The sequence below is a fragment of the Bemisia tabaci genome, chromosome 2, assembly GCF_918797505.1.
Source record: "Bemisia tabaci chromosome 2, PGI_BMITA_v3".
In the NCBI taxonomy this organism is placed as follows: domain Eukaryota; kingdom Metazoa; phylum Arthropoda; class Insecta; order Hemiptera; family Aleyrodidae; genus Bemisia; species Bemisia tabaci.
The window spans coordinates 75,392,559-75,405,676 of record NC_092794.1 but is presented as its reverse complement, the minus strand read 5'-3'; the positions used below and the strand labels follow the sequence as shown (position 1 = coordinate 75,405,676).

General features: G+C 36.8%; 1 protein-coding gene across 6 annotated transcripts in view; it reads right to left on the bottom strand.

Moving 5' to 3' along the window:
* LOC109042377 (ras-related protein Rab-18-B) overlaps positions 1 to 13,118 on the bottom strand; it is a 48,101-nt gene that overhangs the window by 2,961 nt on the left and 32,022 nt on the right. For 3 of the 6 annotated variants that reach the window (XM_072296300.1, XM_072296299.1, XM_072296301.1), the window contains exons 2-5: positions 12,777 to 12,845; positions 6,903 to 7,020; positions 2,524 to 2,715; positions 1,391 to 1,516 (exon numbers count right to left, since the gene is read on the bottom strand). In XM_072296300.1, the coding sequence (XP_072152401.1) occupies positions 1,391 to 1,516; positions 2,524 to 2,715; positions 6,903 to 7,020; positions 12,777 to 12,845 (505 nt within the window). Of the gene's footprint in view, positions 1 to 1,390; positions 1,517 to 2,523; positions 2,716 to 6,902; positions 7,021 to 12,776; positions 13,070 to 13,118 lie in introns of all 6 variants that reach the window. The other 3 variants (XM_072296302.1, XM_072296303.1, XM_019059080.2) reach the window with 2 other exon arrangements.

Below are 13,118 nucleotides of genomic sequence, written 5' to 3'. Positions count from 1 at the left end.
TGCCATACATGGTTTCCTCTGTAATTTTGACTGCTGAATCCGGAAATGTCCCTAGTATTTCTCCAGCATGTACAGATTTGCCAGGTAAAATATATTACTCTGGAAGAGTTTGATTCTTAAGGAAAATTTCGATTTTTCTAGGGAAACTTGACCTGACCCAGAAAAACGGAGGTCATTTTTGGAATCAGCGCTAAAAACCTCACAAGGGGTGCCCGAGATATTTTAGGCAAATCTAAAAAAGTATGAATTTGTTGACCAGTGTAATTAGTAGAGTTTATATTTTAGACTCTAATGAAAAATTTTTGGCTTTGATTTCCCCACAGAAAGGTGCAGACCCAGCTATATTCTACCATCCTGATATTTACAAGTTAACTTGTTAGTATTTGTCCCGAGACAAATGACCCTGCGCAAGTTAATTTACAAGATTGAAGGTTGAGGATCTTTTATTGGGGTTGTTGGTAATGCTTAGTATCATAATTTAGAAACCTATAGATAAAACAATTGCTAGATATTTGTGTAGCATTTTGTTAAGTTTTCAAAAGTTATGAGGGAAGCACAAGTGACAAAAGTGGGTGGGTGGCACTGTTGTAGCAGCTTATCTCTGACAAAAGCCAGCACAGGGTGACAACAAAGCCTTTGGAATCCTCAGTTCTGATTCTGCTAAGTTGATATGAGCACATTCGTTCAGCAAACAAGCACGTTCCTGCAATTTCTGCCTTATCAGACTCACTAATAATGAGTTGCATCAATTTTTGCAAAACAAGTTTAGGTTATATGTCCATTTAGGCGGTGCATCAACGTTAACCTGAGAACTATTCCTTCCTTGCTGCTGCAACATTGCCAGGCAAAGGTGCCTTTATCAGTTTCACAAGCACTGACGCAATATTTATAATGTTACATGAAGTTTTAAAATATTTGAAACCAATTTTTTGGGTCAGCACACTAACCGCCTTTCCTCTATAAGTACTCATATCAAATTGAGCAACAGTAAAGCTGCAGAACAGCTGCACATAAGGTCGTAGAATCAGCAAGATGCATAACCTAGCAAAAACTGAGCAAGATCACTTTGAATGCTGCCTGTTCAAGTGTGTTGGGATACCTAAACCTGTTGGCGGGACCTTATGATCTAATGAAAATTTTCACTGCTCCACAGCTTATTACCAAATCAAGGTTTTAGAGTGCTTTTCTCCAATTGAATTCACGAAGAATTTTGTAATTTCCTATCATAGTCCAATTTTGTTAGAACGGAATTTTCTGGAAACTGTTCTAACACTCAAAGCTCGACACTGAGATATAAAACGGCTTTGACTAAGCTACCTTTCACAGTAAGACATAACCCATCATTTGAGGACTATAATGCATGGACTAGGCGCATGAATATATCACTTACATGTGCTACTAGGTCTTCAAAAGCATTTACAACATTGACATTCTCTTTAGCACTGGTTTCCATGTAGAATGTGGCATTCCTTCGAGCAAATCTGCTTCCTTCCTCTCTACTAACTTGTCTAGGACTCTGGAAATAAGATTTACCATTACAAGAGATAATTTATGATAAAAATGATTATACATTGGCGAAATACATGCCAAAAATAATGACAGTAAAGTCTGCAAAAGTTAGAAAATATGAAAGATAAATTTTTTGTTTAATGGAAAGAGATAATACACCATCACTAAACCTTGTTCAGCTCGAAAAAAGAACCAGTTGTTGAGTACTAGATTAAAGTACTTCAGTACTTAAGTGCACTGTTTTCAAAAACGTCCACCTTCAGGGTTCCATTGAGTGGTTAAGCCACCTACCCAAACTTGTCCGTGAACACAAGCATACTCAACAACTATGTAATATGAAAGTAAACAATCTGACACATTTGCTGTTTGTAAATAATATAAACAGAGCACAACCTTTTGAAACTAATTGCGGCAAAAATAAAAGAGGGTATTTAATTTGATTTTGTGGAAGTGAAAACTCACCACCCCCGAAACTTGAAAATATCCTAATTTAATTTTCATAAAAGCCATTGAAGATGGCACATCTACATCAACTTGGGCCTTTCAAGTAGTCAGATCCCAAAGTAATTGTCCTTTAGCACCAAAAAGCTATTTTTTAGACCAACCTCTTCACCTACTGTGCAGTTTTATATGTCTCTTGAACATTTGGTTGGAATGGTTCTTTTTTATGTGAGAGTTTTATTGTTGCTAATCTCCATTGGGATTTCAGTAATGTCTCGTGTGAATTACAGTGTGAGTCAATATAAATGACTTGCTGTTTTATAATGTAAAAAGTAGATGTGAAATTGAAACAAACTATCCCTCTCATTGTCATTCTAAAAGTTATGACAGTATAAAATGGGGGAAAATCGATGTCCCCAAAATTAATCAAGGTCAATGACCGGTTGTGGATTGAAGGTTCTAAAGGGGACCAATTTGCTTGCTCACACATTTTGTCCTTACTGGATTAAATATTATAGAGCGCCAGAGAAAGCTGCTGTGAAAGCGGCTCTTACGCGTGTAAATGAAGCTTACCATATCTGTTTTGTTACCAACCACCATTTTCTTCAAGCTGCTTTTTGTAGCGTAAGTGTCGAGTTCATTTAACCAAGTTTCTAGTTTTTCAAAAGACTTCCGATTGGTGACATCAAAGACTAGAATGGCTCCTTGCGCATCACGATAGTAACTGGGTGTTAGAGTGCGAAATCTTTCCTGTCCAGCAGTGTCCTGTTTTCAAAACAATGTACACAAAAAATTAAATCAATACTCCCATAGCAAACAAGATACTGGCACAATTAACTACTTTCTATAATATATGTTAGAATTTCTTGTTATTTTCTTTAGATTTATGCTTTATAAATAAGATTATTATCATTGAAATAAGTATTCCCCAGGGGAACATCCTCGGTCCTCTCTTATTCTTGCTGTATGTATATTGCCTATATAAACAAAATTCTAGAGTATGGAACAGCAACTGATTTTGTTGATAACAAAACGGTAATGTTCAAACACCTTAATATGCTCCAGCTGCTATTGCAGGCTGAAAATGATCTAAAAAATCTTTATGGCGTTTTTTAAGCCATGAATTTAAACTTTAATTTTATCAAATCAGTTTGCATCTTGTTCAATAAGAGGGCAGAGTTCCAAGAAATAACTTATGGAAAGAATCAATTGGCGAAAGTTAAATCAACCAAGCTATTCGGTTTGATTTTACAAGAAAATGTGTCCTGGCAAGAACACATAAAGAGTGTTGTGAAAAGGGAAGGATCCTACAGCTACGCCATTAAAAGACTCGAAAAAATTTTGCCAAAAAAGGACCTTCTTAATATATATTATGCGTTTGTAAAGTCAACGTTAAAAATGCAATTATCTTTTGGGGTGGTGCATCAAGTGCGCAAGAAGTCCCTGTTTTACAAAAGTAAATTCTAAGGAATACGTATGGATTAGATTATAGAAGCTCATGTAGAGCTATTTTTAAAGAGCAGAAAATGTTAACGGTCATAACCCTGTACATATAGGAATCAATTCTCTTTATGAATGAAAATAGGTCTCTCTCTTTAGCAGAGACAATCCTGGCTACAATAATAAAATTATGAACAACATAAAAGTAGAAGATAAGGTAGATAAAAAAGTTGTCAAAAGCAATTTTATATAACTTTAAAATTCGTTGCCGGAAAGTATTAAAAAAATTGACCACCCACATTTATTTTAAATTACTATTCAAAAATGTTTTAAAGATAAGGTACACTTCACCACAAAAGAATACCTGGAAGAGAAATGAGCTGTTTAAAATAAATTGTTGTAATAAGTGTTAGTTTCTGTACTTTAGTATCTACTCATTGTTACCTCTCTACTCTTGAACTATGACTTTGTTTTCATTTTTTTCTTTTTACACAGTGAAACAATAAATTTTATTCTATTCTATTGAAAGCCTATCAGCTGTTCAAAAACAACTTGAAAGCGCATGCATGAGAATTGGTGTGGAATTGATTGGATGATTGATTATCGCCGGATCGATTCCAAGGAGCAAAAAAAAAAAACAGTACTAAATGAAAGTGGTGGGTTGCAGGTTTAAGCCTGCGTTCATTCTGGGGAAACGATGAGAAACGGAGGTGTGATTTTTCAAAGTAGATGCAGCATATGGGAACCTTGTATGTTTCTGAACCCAAGGTCACCTGCGCTCCCGCTTCAACCTTATGTTATGAATTTTCGCGCTTTTAAACTTCTAGTCGTTCTGATCAGATAATGACCAGAAAATCAGGATTTTTAAACATTACGTAAGGGGCAAAAGGGGGCTCAAAGTGTCGATTATGTCTTACTAATAATTCATAGTAGAAAAATTGGATTGAAATTTAGAGGAGGCTATGAGTTTTCACTTCAAGTATACATATGCAACTGATCCGTGTTAAAATTTGATGTTTTGTCGAACAAAACCAAAAAATCATTGGTAACATTCTTGTCTAGGCATGGTAAATGTCTATTTTTGACCAAAACTCAGCTGTCTATGACCATTCATAGAGATGAAATTAATATTCGAGGCGTCATGGATGATTTGACGGTGTTTTAATGTCAACACCTAAGATTGATGATGAGAATCACCTATTGCCTACACAACACAACATACCACAAACTTATGGGAACCTATTCGAAACTCATCAGCCTTGCTCAGTGTCATGTGATGGACTTGAAGTTATCACCTAAAATGATGGAAAAACGTAGGAAACCTACAATTTAAATCTAGAAAACTGTGTTATTTCATGGAATAACTAGCATAAGGAAAGAAAAAAACGCACACAAAAACACGATGTCAAAAATGGATCACATTTATCCGGAGGGAATTATTGTGACATAAGTGTTGCAAAAATTAAGCCTCTTCATCTTCAGAATGACTAGCAATTTAAATAAAAAATTTCCTTGACATATCGCCGATTTCCTTGACGAAATGGCCAAAAGACCAGGAAAAAGTTTAAAATTCCCTGACAGACGGAAAAAATCTTTCCCTGAAAAAAAAAGAAAAATATTCCTAATTTTTGATACAGTTGAACTGATTACATGAAAGTAAGAATTTTTTCATATTTTAGGAATATAATGTGATACATACAGAAAAATGTATGGTACCTAAACTTATGCCAGATATTTTGGTCTAATTCATAAAGCTTAAAAGACAAGAGCAGAAACTCTGGTAGAAATTTTGATACAAATCTCCATGAGAGTAAAATTCGTGAAACATTTCCCGAAAAATTCGTATTTTTTGATTTCCCTGACACGGAAATTGCTTGCAAAATAAAATTCCCTGTCATTTCCCGGTTTTCCCAGGTGCTAAACACCCTGATCTTAATCTAAAAGAATACCTCAGATAGCAAATAATTTCTATTTTTCTGCGGAAAATTGTTCATTATAAAGGAAAAACACCGTGTAAATTTTATTACTGTGCATTAACCCAGTACTTATAAAGCAAAGAAGTTGTGCGATTTTGAAGTTGCACGGTTTTGAGATGTTGACTGTAATCACACAGATTTTTTTCTGCTGAATTGAAATCCAAATATCCCCTGAAGAAACGAATTTCATTATCATCGTTGTATACAGGGTTATCCAAAAGTCACTGACCACCCCTGTAACTGTTTTCCAAATTGAGATAGAAGCTTGAAACTTTGGCAATGTACCTCGGTCTAAAGTAACAACTTTTTGGTCCCCCCAAAATTTTGAGGGGGGGCCTCCCCTAAGGGGGGCGGGGGCTAACTTTTTAACTTTTTTTCTCAAATAGCAACCCCCCCTTTGTGATACCTCATTCAAAAGATAATAAAAAAAAATAAATTTTTGGCGCAAACTGCAGGTCAAAATGTTAATTTTTGACAAAATGGCGGCCGGTCAAAGTTCAAAATGGCGGAAATTTGGCATCTCCCTTTTTTATCGGCGGATTGGTCTGAAATTCAGCATCTAAGGGTTTTTCGAGACGAGAAAAACGATTCTGGCATTGGTTTTCCAGAAAAGTCTGTCCTTTTCAAAATGGCGGCCTAGCGCGGGAAGTGGATATTTAGGCTGCTTTTCGTTGGATTTGCAGGAAACTTGGTATCCGGGGGTATTTCGGCACGAGAAGAACGAATCTTTTATTGGATATCTGAAATTCCGACAAATTTCAAAATGGCGGCGGAAAAATGGCAGGATATCAGTTTTACAGCTGTTTACTGATGGATTCGCATGAAATTCGATATCCTGGTGGTTTTTGGCTGGATAAAAAGGAATCTTCCGTCAGATTGTTGAAATATTAAATAATCGATATCGAATTTCATGCGAATCCACCGGTAAACAGCCGTAAAACTGATATCCCGCCAATTTTCCGCCGCCATTTTGTATTTGTCGGAATTTCAGATATCCAATGAAAGATTCGTTCTTTTCGTGCCGAAATACCCCCAGATACCAAGTTTCATGCAAATCCAACGATATGCAGCCCATAAGTATAATATCCACTTCCCGCGCTAGGCCGCCATTTTGAAAAGGACAGACTTTTCTGGAAAACCAATGCCAGAATCGTTTTTCTCGTCTCGAAAAACCCTTAGGTGCTGAATTTCAGACCAATCCGCCGATAAGAAACGGAGTTGCCAAATTTCCGCCATTTTGAACTTTGACCGGCCGCCATTTTGTAAAAAATCAATATTTTGACCTGCGGTTTGCGCCAAATTTTTTTTTTTTTATTATCTTTCGAATGAGGCATCACAAAAGGGGGGTTGCCATTTGAAAAAAAAAAGTTAGGCCCCGCCCCCCAAAATTTTGGGGGGACCAAAAAGTTGCTGCTTTAGACCGAGGAACATTGCCAAACTTCTATCTCAATTTGGAAAAAAGTTACAAGGGTGGTCAGTGACTTTTGGATAACCCTGTATAGACGGATTATGTCTTGTGTGTTAAAAATAACTTACCCAAATGGCTAAGCGAACAAGATTTCCATCCACATTAACCTTTTTGGTCCGGAAGTCAACACCAATTGTCAATGCTTGGGATGGGTCAAAACTATCATCACTGAACCGCAGTAATAAACTGGAACAAAAAGTATGGTTATTACTGGAGTTGTTCAAACGGACGGAATAGAGGCCAACAGTTAATTATCACTTCTTTCTCGACCAGTTACTTATGTATGGTGCGCTTTTTGTACAAAAACTTCGCTGTTTGTTTAGAAACCCAAAATTACCAGGTATATATGGGCATTTTAAAATAAACATATCACATTTTTACCTACAGGGTGGGCATAAAGTAACTGAAAAGTGTCTATAACTTTGAACGAAAAGAGATAAAGGGTTCCGGTTTGGACCATTGTTCATTGTGGGAAGGGGCTGATTTTTCCAGGGGGGCTCATTAATAGGGCCCCCCACGGGAGCCCCCCCCCCCAGGGGGGGCAGCTCGAGATTTTCAAATGGCAACCCCCCCCCCCTTTGTGATACCTCATTCGAAAGATAATAAAAAAGAAAATTTTTGGCGCAAACTGTAGGTCAAAATGTTGATTTTTGACAAAATGGCGGAAATTTGGCATCTCCGTTTTTTATCGGCGGATTGGTCTGAAACTGAGATTCCAAGGGTTTTTCAGGACGAAAAAAACGACTCTGGCATTAGTTTTCCAGAAAAGTCAGTCCTTTTCAAAATTGCGGCGGTTAAAATGGCGGCCTAGAGCGGGAAGTGGGTATTTAGGCTGCTTATCGTTGGATTTGTATGAGACTTGGTATCCGAAGGTATTTCAGCACGAGAAAAACAAATCTTTCATTGAATTTTTGAAATTTCGAAAACATTTAAAATGGCGGCAAAAAATGTATGGAAATCCATATCACGGCTGTTCACCTATCGATTAACACGAAAGTGAAAATGGCAACCCCTCCTACTCGAGGAGTGGTTTTACTTCAGGGTTTTACTTTACAGGGGGGGGGGGGGGGAACTTCACTTTCGTGTTAATCGATCGGTGAACAGCCGTGATATGGATTTCCATACATTTTTTGCCGCCATTTGAAACGTTTTCGAAATTTCAAAAATCCGATAAAAGATTCGTTTTTCTCGTGCTGAAATACCTCCGGATATTTCGAATGAGGTATCACAAAGGGGGGGGGGGGTTACCATTTGAAAATCTCGAGCTGCCCCCCCTGGGGGTAGGGGGCTCCCTTAGGGGGCCCTATTAATGAGCTCCCCTGGAAAAATCAGCCCCTTCCCACAATGAACAATGGTCCAAACCGGAACCCTTTATCTCTTTTTGTTCAAAGTTATAGACACTTTTCAGTTACTTTATGCCCACCCTGTATGTATATGTATGTATTAGATTATTAGGTGTCATTGATGTTCCAGCGATGATGTCAAGTAACTATTTTAAATAATTAAACATATTCAAAGAAATTAAATTATCCACCTCCGCCGCAGGCCTTACTTGTCTCTTTTGTTCATTTTTTTTTGTCTTGTACATTCTTATCTTACTTTAATAAGGGTAGCAGCTTTTTTCCTTCAATTTTAAGTGTTTCTTATTATGGCCTCGTTTTAGTTGGTAGTGGCATTTATGTAATGGGTATTGAATTGCTGAAAATTCAGTCCTCTTGAGTTTTTCAATTTCATTCTGCGGGATTGGTTTTGAGTGAATCTTGTCCTGACATTTGTAACAGTTTACCTATGTGGAGTTGCTATTCTAGAGTGTCCTATGTGGAGTTGCTATTCTAGAGTATCTTGCCTCTTTGATTTTATTTGTAACTGCTCTTTCCGTGTCATTGGGTCACCTTATACTTATATTCATATATTATCTTACTGTACCCTGAAAATGATATCACCAGTTGTTTAAAGTCGATCAAAACAGTTGATCCTGTACAAATGTTCTGCCCGTTTAAGTGTTAATAAATAGGTCTCATTTCTCTTATTATGCAAGTGAACCTGACCGCTTTCTCAGTGGCTTGTCGCTGCTTTGTTAACACATATCGTTTAAGACCCCAATAACTCGAGGTGAGAAATCAACAATTGAGGGGAGCCTTAAAAGTCACCAACAAGGAAGCTGAGCCACTGAATATTTTTTGAGAACCAAGGTCGTGCATTAGATAACAGCAGATTGACCTTCAAGGTTGCCTGGTTTCATGAAATTTTAACGGCAGGCTATGAAACATGGCATTTACTGGAAGCAATCGCAGTGAAACCTTAGTAACTATCAATATTACTAAATATGTTTTAAACCATAACTATACCATTATTGCAAGAATATTCTGAGGAATGAAAATTTCCAGAATATTCATTCTAAATGGAAGTACTCAAACTAACCACACCTCTTTGAGTGAAAATTAATTATAAATAGGAATATACAGATAGGAGACTATTCATTACATACATAGTGCTCAATTTTCGATTGATCACTCTCCCTCCCCTTTCGTAATGCCTTAGTGACCTAAGGCCCCATTCGTTAGCATTTCAAAATATAATGGTGTGACACTCACTCAAACACCCCTTTGGGTGTCTTATATTTTATGAGCCACCCCTCAAACAGAGAAAAAGCAACTTGAATGTTTTACTCACACTGAGGCTAGGCCCTACTCATCTGGGGTTGAAGACAGAATGTGTCCAGTTGACAATGATAACTTACAAGTCAATCGGACATCGCAGTATCAGAGGATAAATTCAACTCTTCATACAAATTATTAATGATGAAACTTCTTTGTTTCCATCTAAAAATAATAGTGAATCAATGCTAGAAGTGATAGGCAATGGCATGGAAAAGTAAGTGAAGATTTCACAAATTGATAGCTCATAATGCGAATTCGAAATCACCTGCGCACTTCACCTATATCAACGAACAAAGGTCTTCTAATATTACATAGCAATAAAGGTACTCTACATAGCAACAGTGAAACACGCACATTGAACATTGTATGCACCGCTCAACACGAATGAGCACCGATTCCGTGCAGTTTCGGGGTCAATTGCTGAATTCAACCATGGATTCATTCGTTCCGCCAGTCGGTAAAACCCGTTATTAATGTCATTTTGCATTCCTGCTCAACTGGACAGCGCCATTTCGAAAACCTAATTGACTAATTGCGCTTAAAGAAAATTTTTATGATAGTCACAGTTATGATTATTCCTACCACTTACCCAAATTATCTGTCTTAAAAACAGAAAAATTGAGGAAGACAATCTTTTGACACTACCTCAGTGGTGGCGAGGAAAAGATTTGAGTCACTTTTAGAAATGAGTTGAGTCTCCTATCAATAGCTGGTAAAATAATGAACAGTTGCAACAGAAGGTTTTTCAAAAGTAGGTTACCATTTTCACATATAGAATTGGTACTGTAATGCCAAGAAAAGAAAAATGTAAGCCCTACGGGTGTATAGACACACTACAAAGTGGTGTGAGTATGGCGTCATTTCCGTAACCCTGAGAAATAAAAATATATTTATCGAAAGAAAAAAAAATATTTCTCAAGAAAAAAAAAATATATGTAGAAATTATTTTTCACCCGTAGAAATACTTTTGCTACTTCGAATTTTTTTTTTTTTTGCTTTGGAGAAATATTTTTTTTATCTCAGAAAAAAAATTCGCCGTAGAAATATTTTCACCGCTCCTGACAAAAAAAAAATCTCGAGAGAAAAATATATTTCTCAGGAAAAAAATATATCTCTGAAAAAAAATTATTTCTCAGGAAATAAAATATTTCTCAGAAAAAAAATATATTTCTGCAGAACGGAGTGTTCACTGCTGCCAGCTTGTGCAGGCCGCTGGAAATGATTTCGACAAGGAACGTGGGATGTGGATCGATGGGTGGATCGTGGGATGTGGCGCGAAATGGCGCGAAGAGTTGAATCTTTCGCGGGAAACTTCCGGCCGGACGTAATAATTGCGGAATAAAACGTCCGCGTTTATTCCGGGGAAATTAGGATTTTTTCAGCGATTGCATGTCCATCCGGGCAAATTATTTTCTCATAACCAGTGCGATGAAGCCAAAAGACACCATTACATATTCTTTCAAACAAGGATAACTAGGAAATAAAAAGACAGCAAATTTTTCTGAATGAATCATTTAAATGTATTTCTTTTAAATCCTTTGAAACTTTTTGAGTGTCAAACGGAACGTTTAGACATTACCATTCAGGGTTCCGATTTTGCCGAATTTGTGTTCTTTCATTTTTACTACAGCTTACTGCTCTGCATCAGTCATTTTTACACTCGAATCTATACCGCTAGATGGCTCCTTACATCGCTGACTTCAAAAATCATTTAAAAATATAAAAACGCAAATTCGGCAAAATCGGGACCCTGAATGGTAATGTCTAAACGTTCCGTCCGACACTCAAAAAGTTTCAAAGGATTTAAAAGAAATACATTTAAATGATTCATTCAGAAAAATTTGCTCTCTCCCAAAAGAAAAGCATTGTTTCCGACTTTTAAAACTTGGGGGGTCAGCAAATTTTGGAATTTCCTTAAACATACGTAAGTATCGACAAAGATAAAGGATTTTAGAGGAATTAAAGGAGCATTTTTTGTTTTGCTTATTCAGAGGAAATGAGGGAGTGGAAACTCCCTGAAGGGCTTCGAGAGGATAGAGGACATCGGCGGCTGGATGTCGCCTAGCACCAAAGAGGGCTATGAAAGCGGCTTTCATGTATGTATCGATAAAACGAAATTAGAATTCAGAATGAAAATTAAAAAGTAGCAAGGCGGCAAAATCTCTCATTTCCCGAAAGGATAAATATTGTAATTTGTAATTTTGTCGTCTTTTGGTGGTACAGGAGGTAGCCAGCTTTAACTTCCGCGCAAAGTTCTGAGTCTTTCTGCTAGTGTGGGCAGAGCCTTCAAAAAAAGAGCGCACAGCACGAGTAAACGTGTATGCATTCGCTAGAATTGTATTTTTTCCTCTTTGCATTCCTTGAAAAGAAGGATTTTCAGAAATTGTTTTATAACATTCTCTTCATTTACGATAGTCTTCTTGTAAAGAAAGATATATTCATCCATCAGGACATTGATTAAAGAACTCTGCCACTTCTCAACTTTATTCCTTATTGCCAAAACTCAAATTCCGGACAAAGATCAGCAGAGAAGCGTGATGTATCAAAACTTTCCATTCATTCTTTTTTATTTCCTAGTTATCCTTGTTTGAAAGAATATGTAATGGTGTCTTTTGGCTTCATCGCACTGGTTATGAGAAAATAATTTGCCCGGATGGACATGCAATCGCTGAAAAAATCCTAATTTCCCCGGAATAAACGCGGACGTTTTATTCCGCAATTATTACGTCCGGCCGGAAGTTTCCCGCGAAAGATTCAACTCTTCGCGCCATTTCGCGCCACATCCCACGATCCACCCATCGATCCACATCCCACGTTCCTTGTCGAAATCATTTCCAGCGGCCTGCACAAGCTGGCAGCAGTGAACACTCCGTTCTGCAGAAATATATTTTTTTTCTGAGAAATATTTTATTTCCTGAGAAATAATTTTTTTTCAGAGATATATTTTTTTCCTGAGAAATATATTTTTCTCTCGAGATTTTTTTTTTGTCAGGAGCGGTGAAAATATTTCTACGGCGAATTTTTTTTCTGAGATAAAAAAAATATTTCTCCAAAGCAAAAAAAAAAAAAAAAATTCGAAGTAGCAAAAGTATTTCTACGGGTGAAAAATAATTTCTACATATATTTTTTTTTTCTTGAGAAATATTTTTTTTTTCTTTCGATAAATATATTTTTATTTCTCAGGGTTACGGAAATGACGCCATAGTTGTGGCAATGTTCGCACAGTGCATACATTTTTCTGCTCCCAATAATCTCTCATGGATAGTAACAGAATACACATACCTGGATTTTCCCACACCACTTTCGCCAATGATTAGAATTTTAAGAGTGGTTAAAATCTCATCGTCCATGCTGAAACAAATTAAAATTCGAGTTGCAAGAAAGAAGTTGCAACTTCTTTAAAAATCCAGACATCAAAATCATGAAACATCCAAATTCAGGAGGAGTTTTGAAATTCACTTCATAAACTCAAAAAATTTGAGGTTCGTAGATTCACAAAACCCTTGTCGCGTCTGTCTTCTGTCTGTGTGGTTGGTGAATTAACAAGACCGAGCTTTCAGATCACACATGATCACCTGTCGAAAGAAATCAAAGCGAGGAAGTCTAAATGCGATAGTCAGAAAT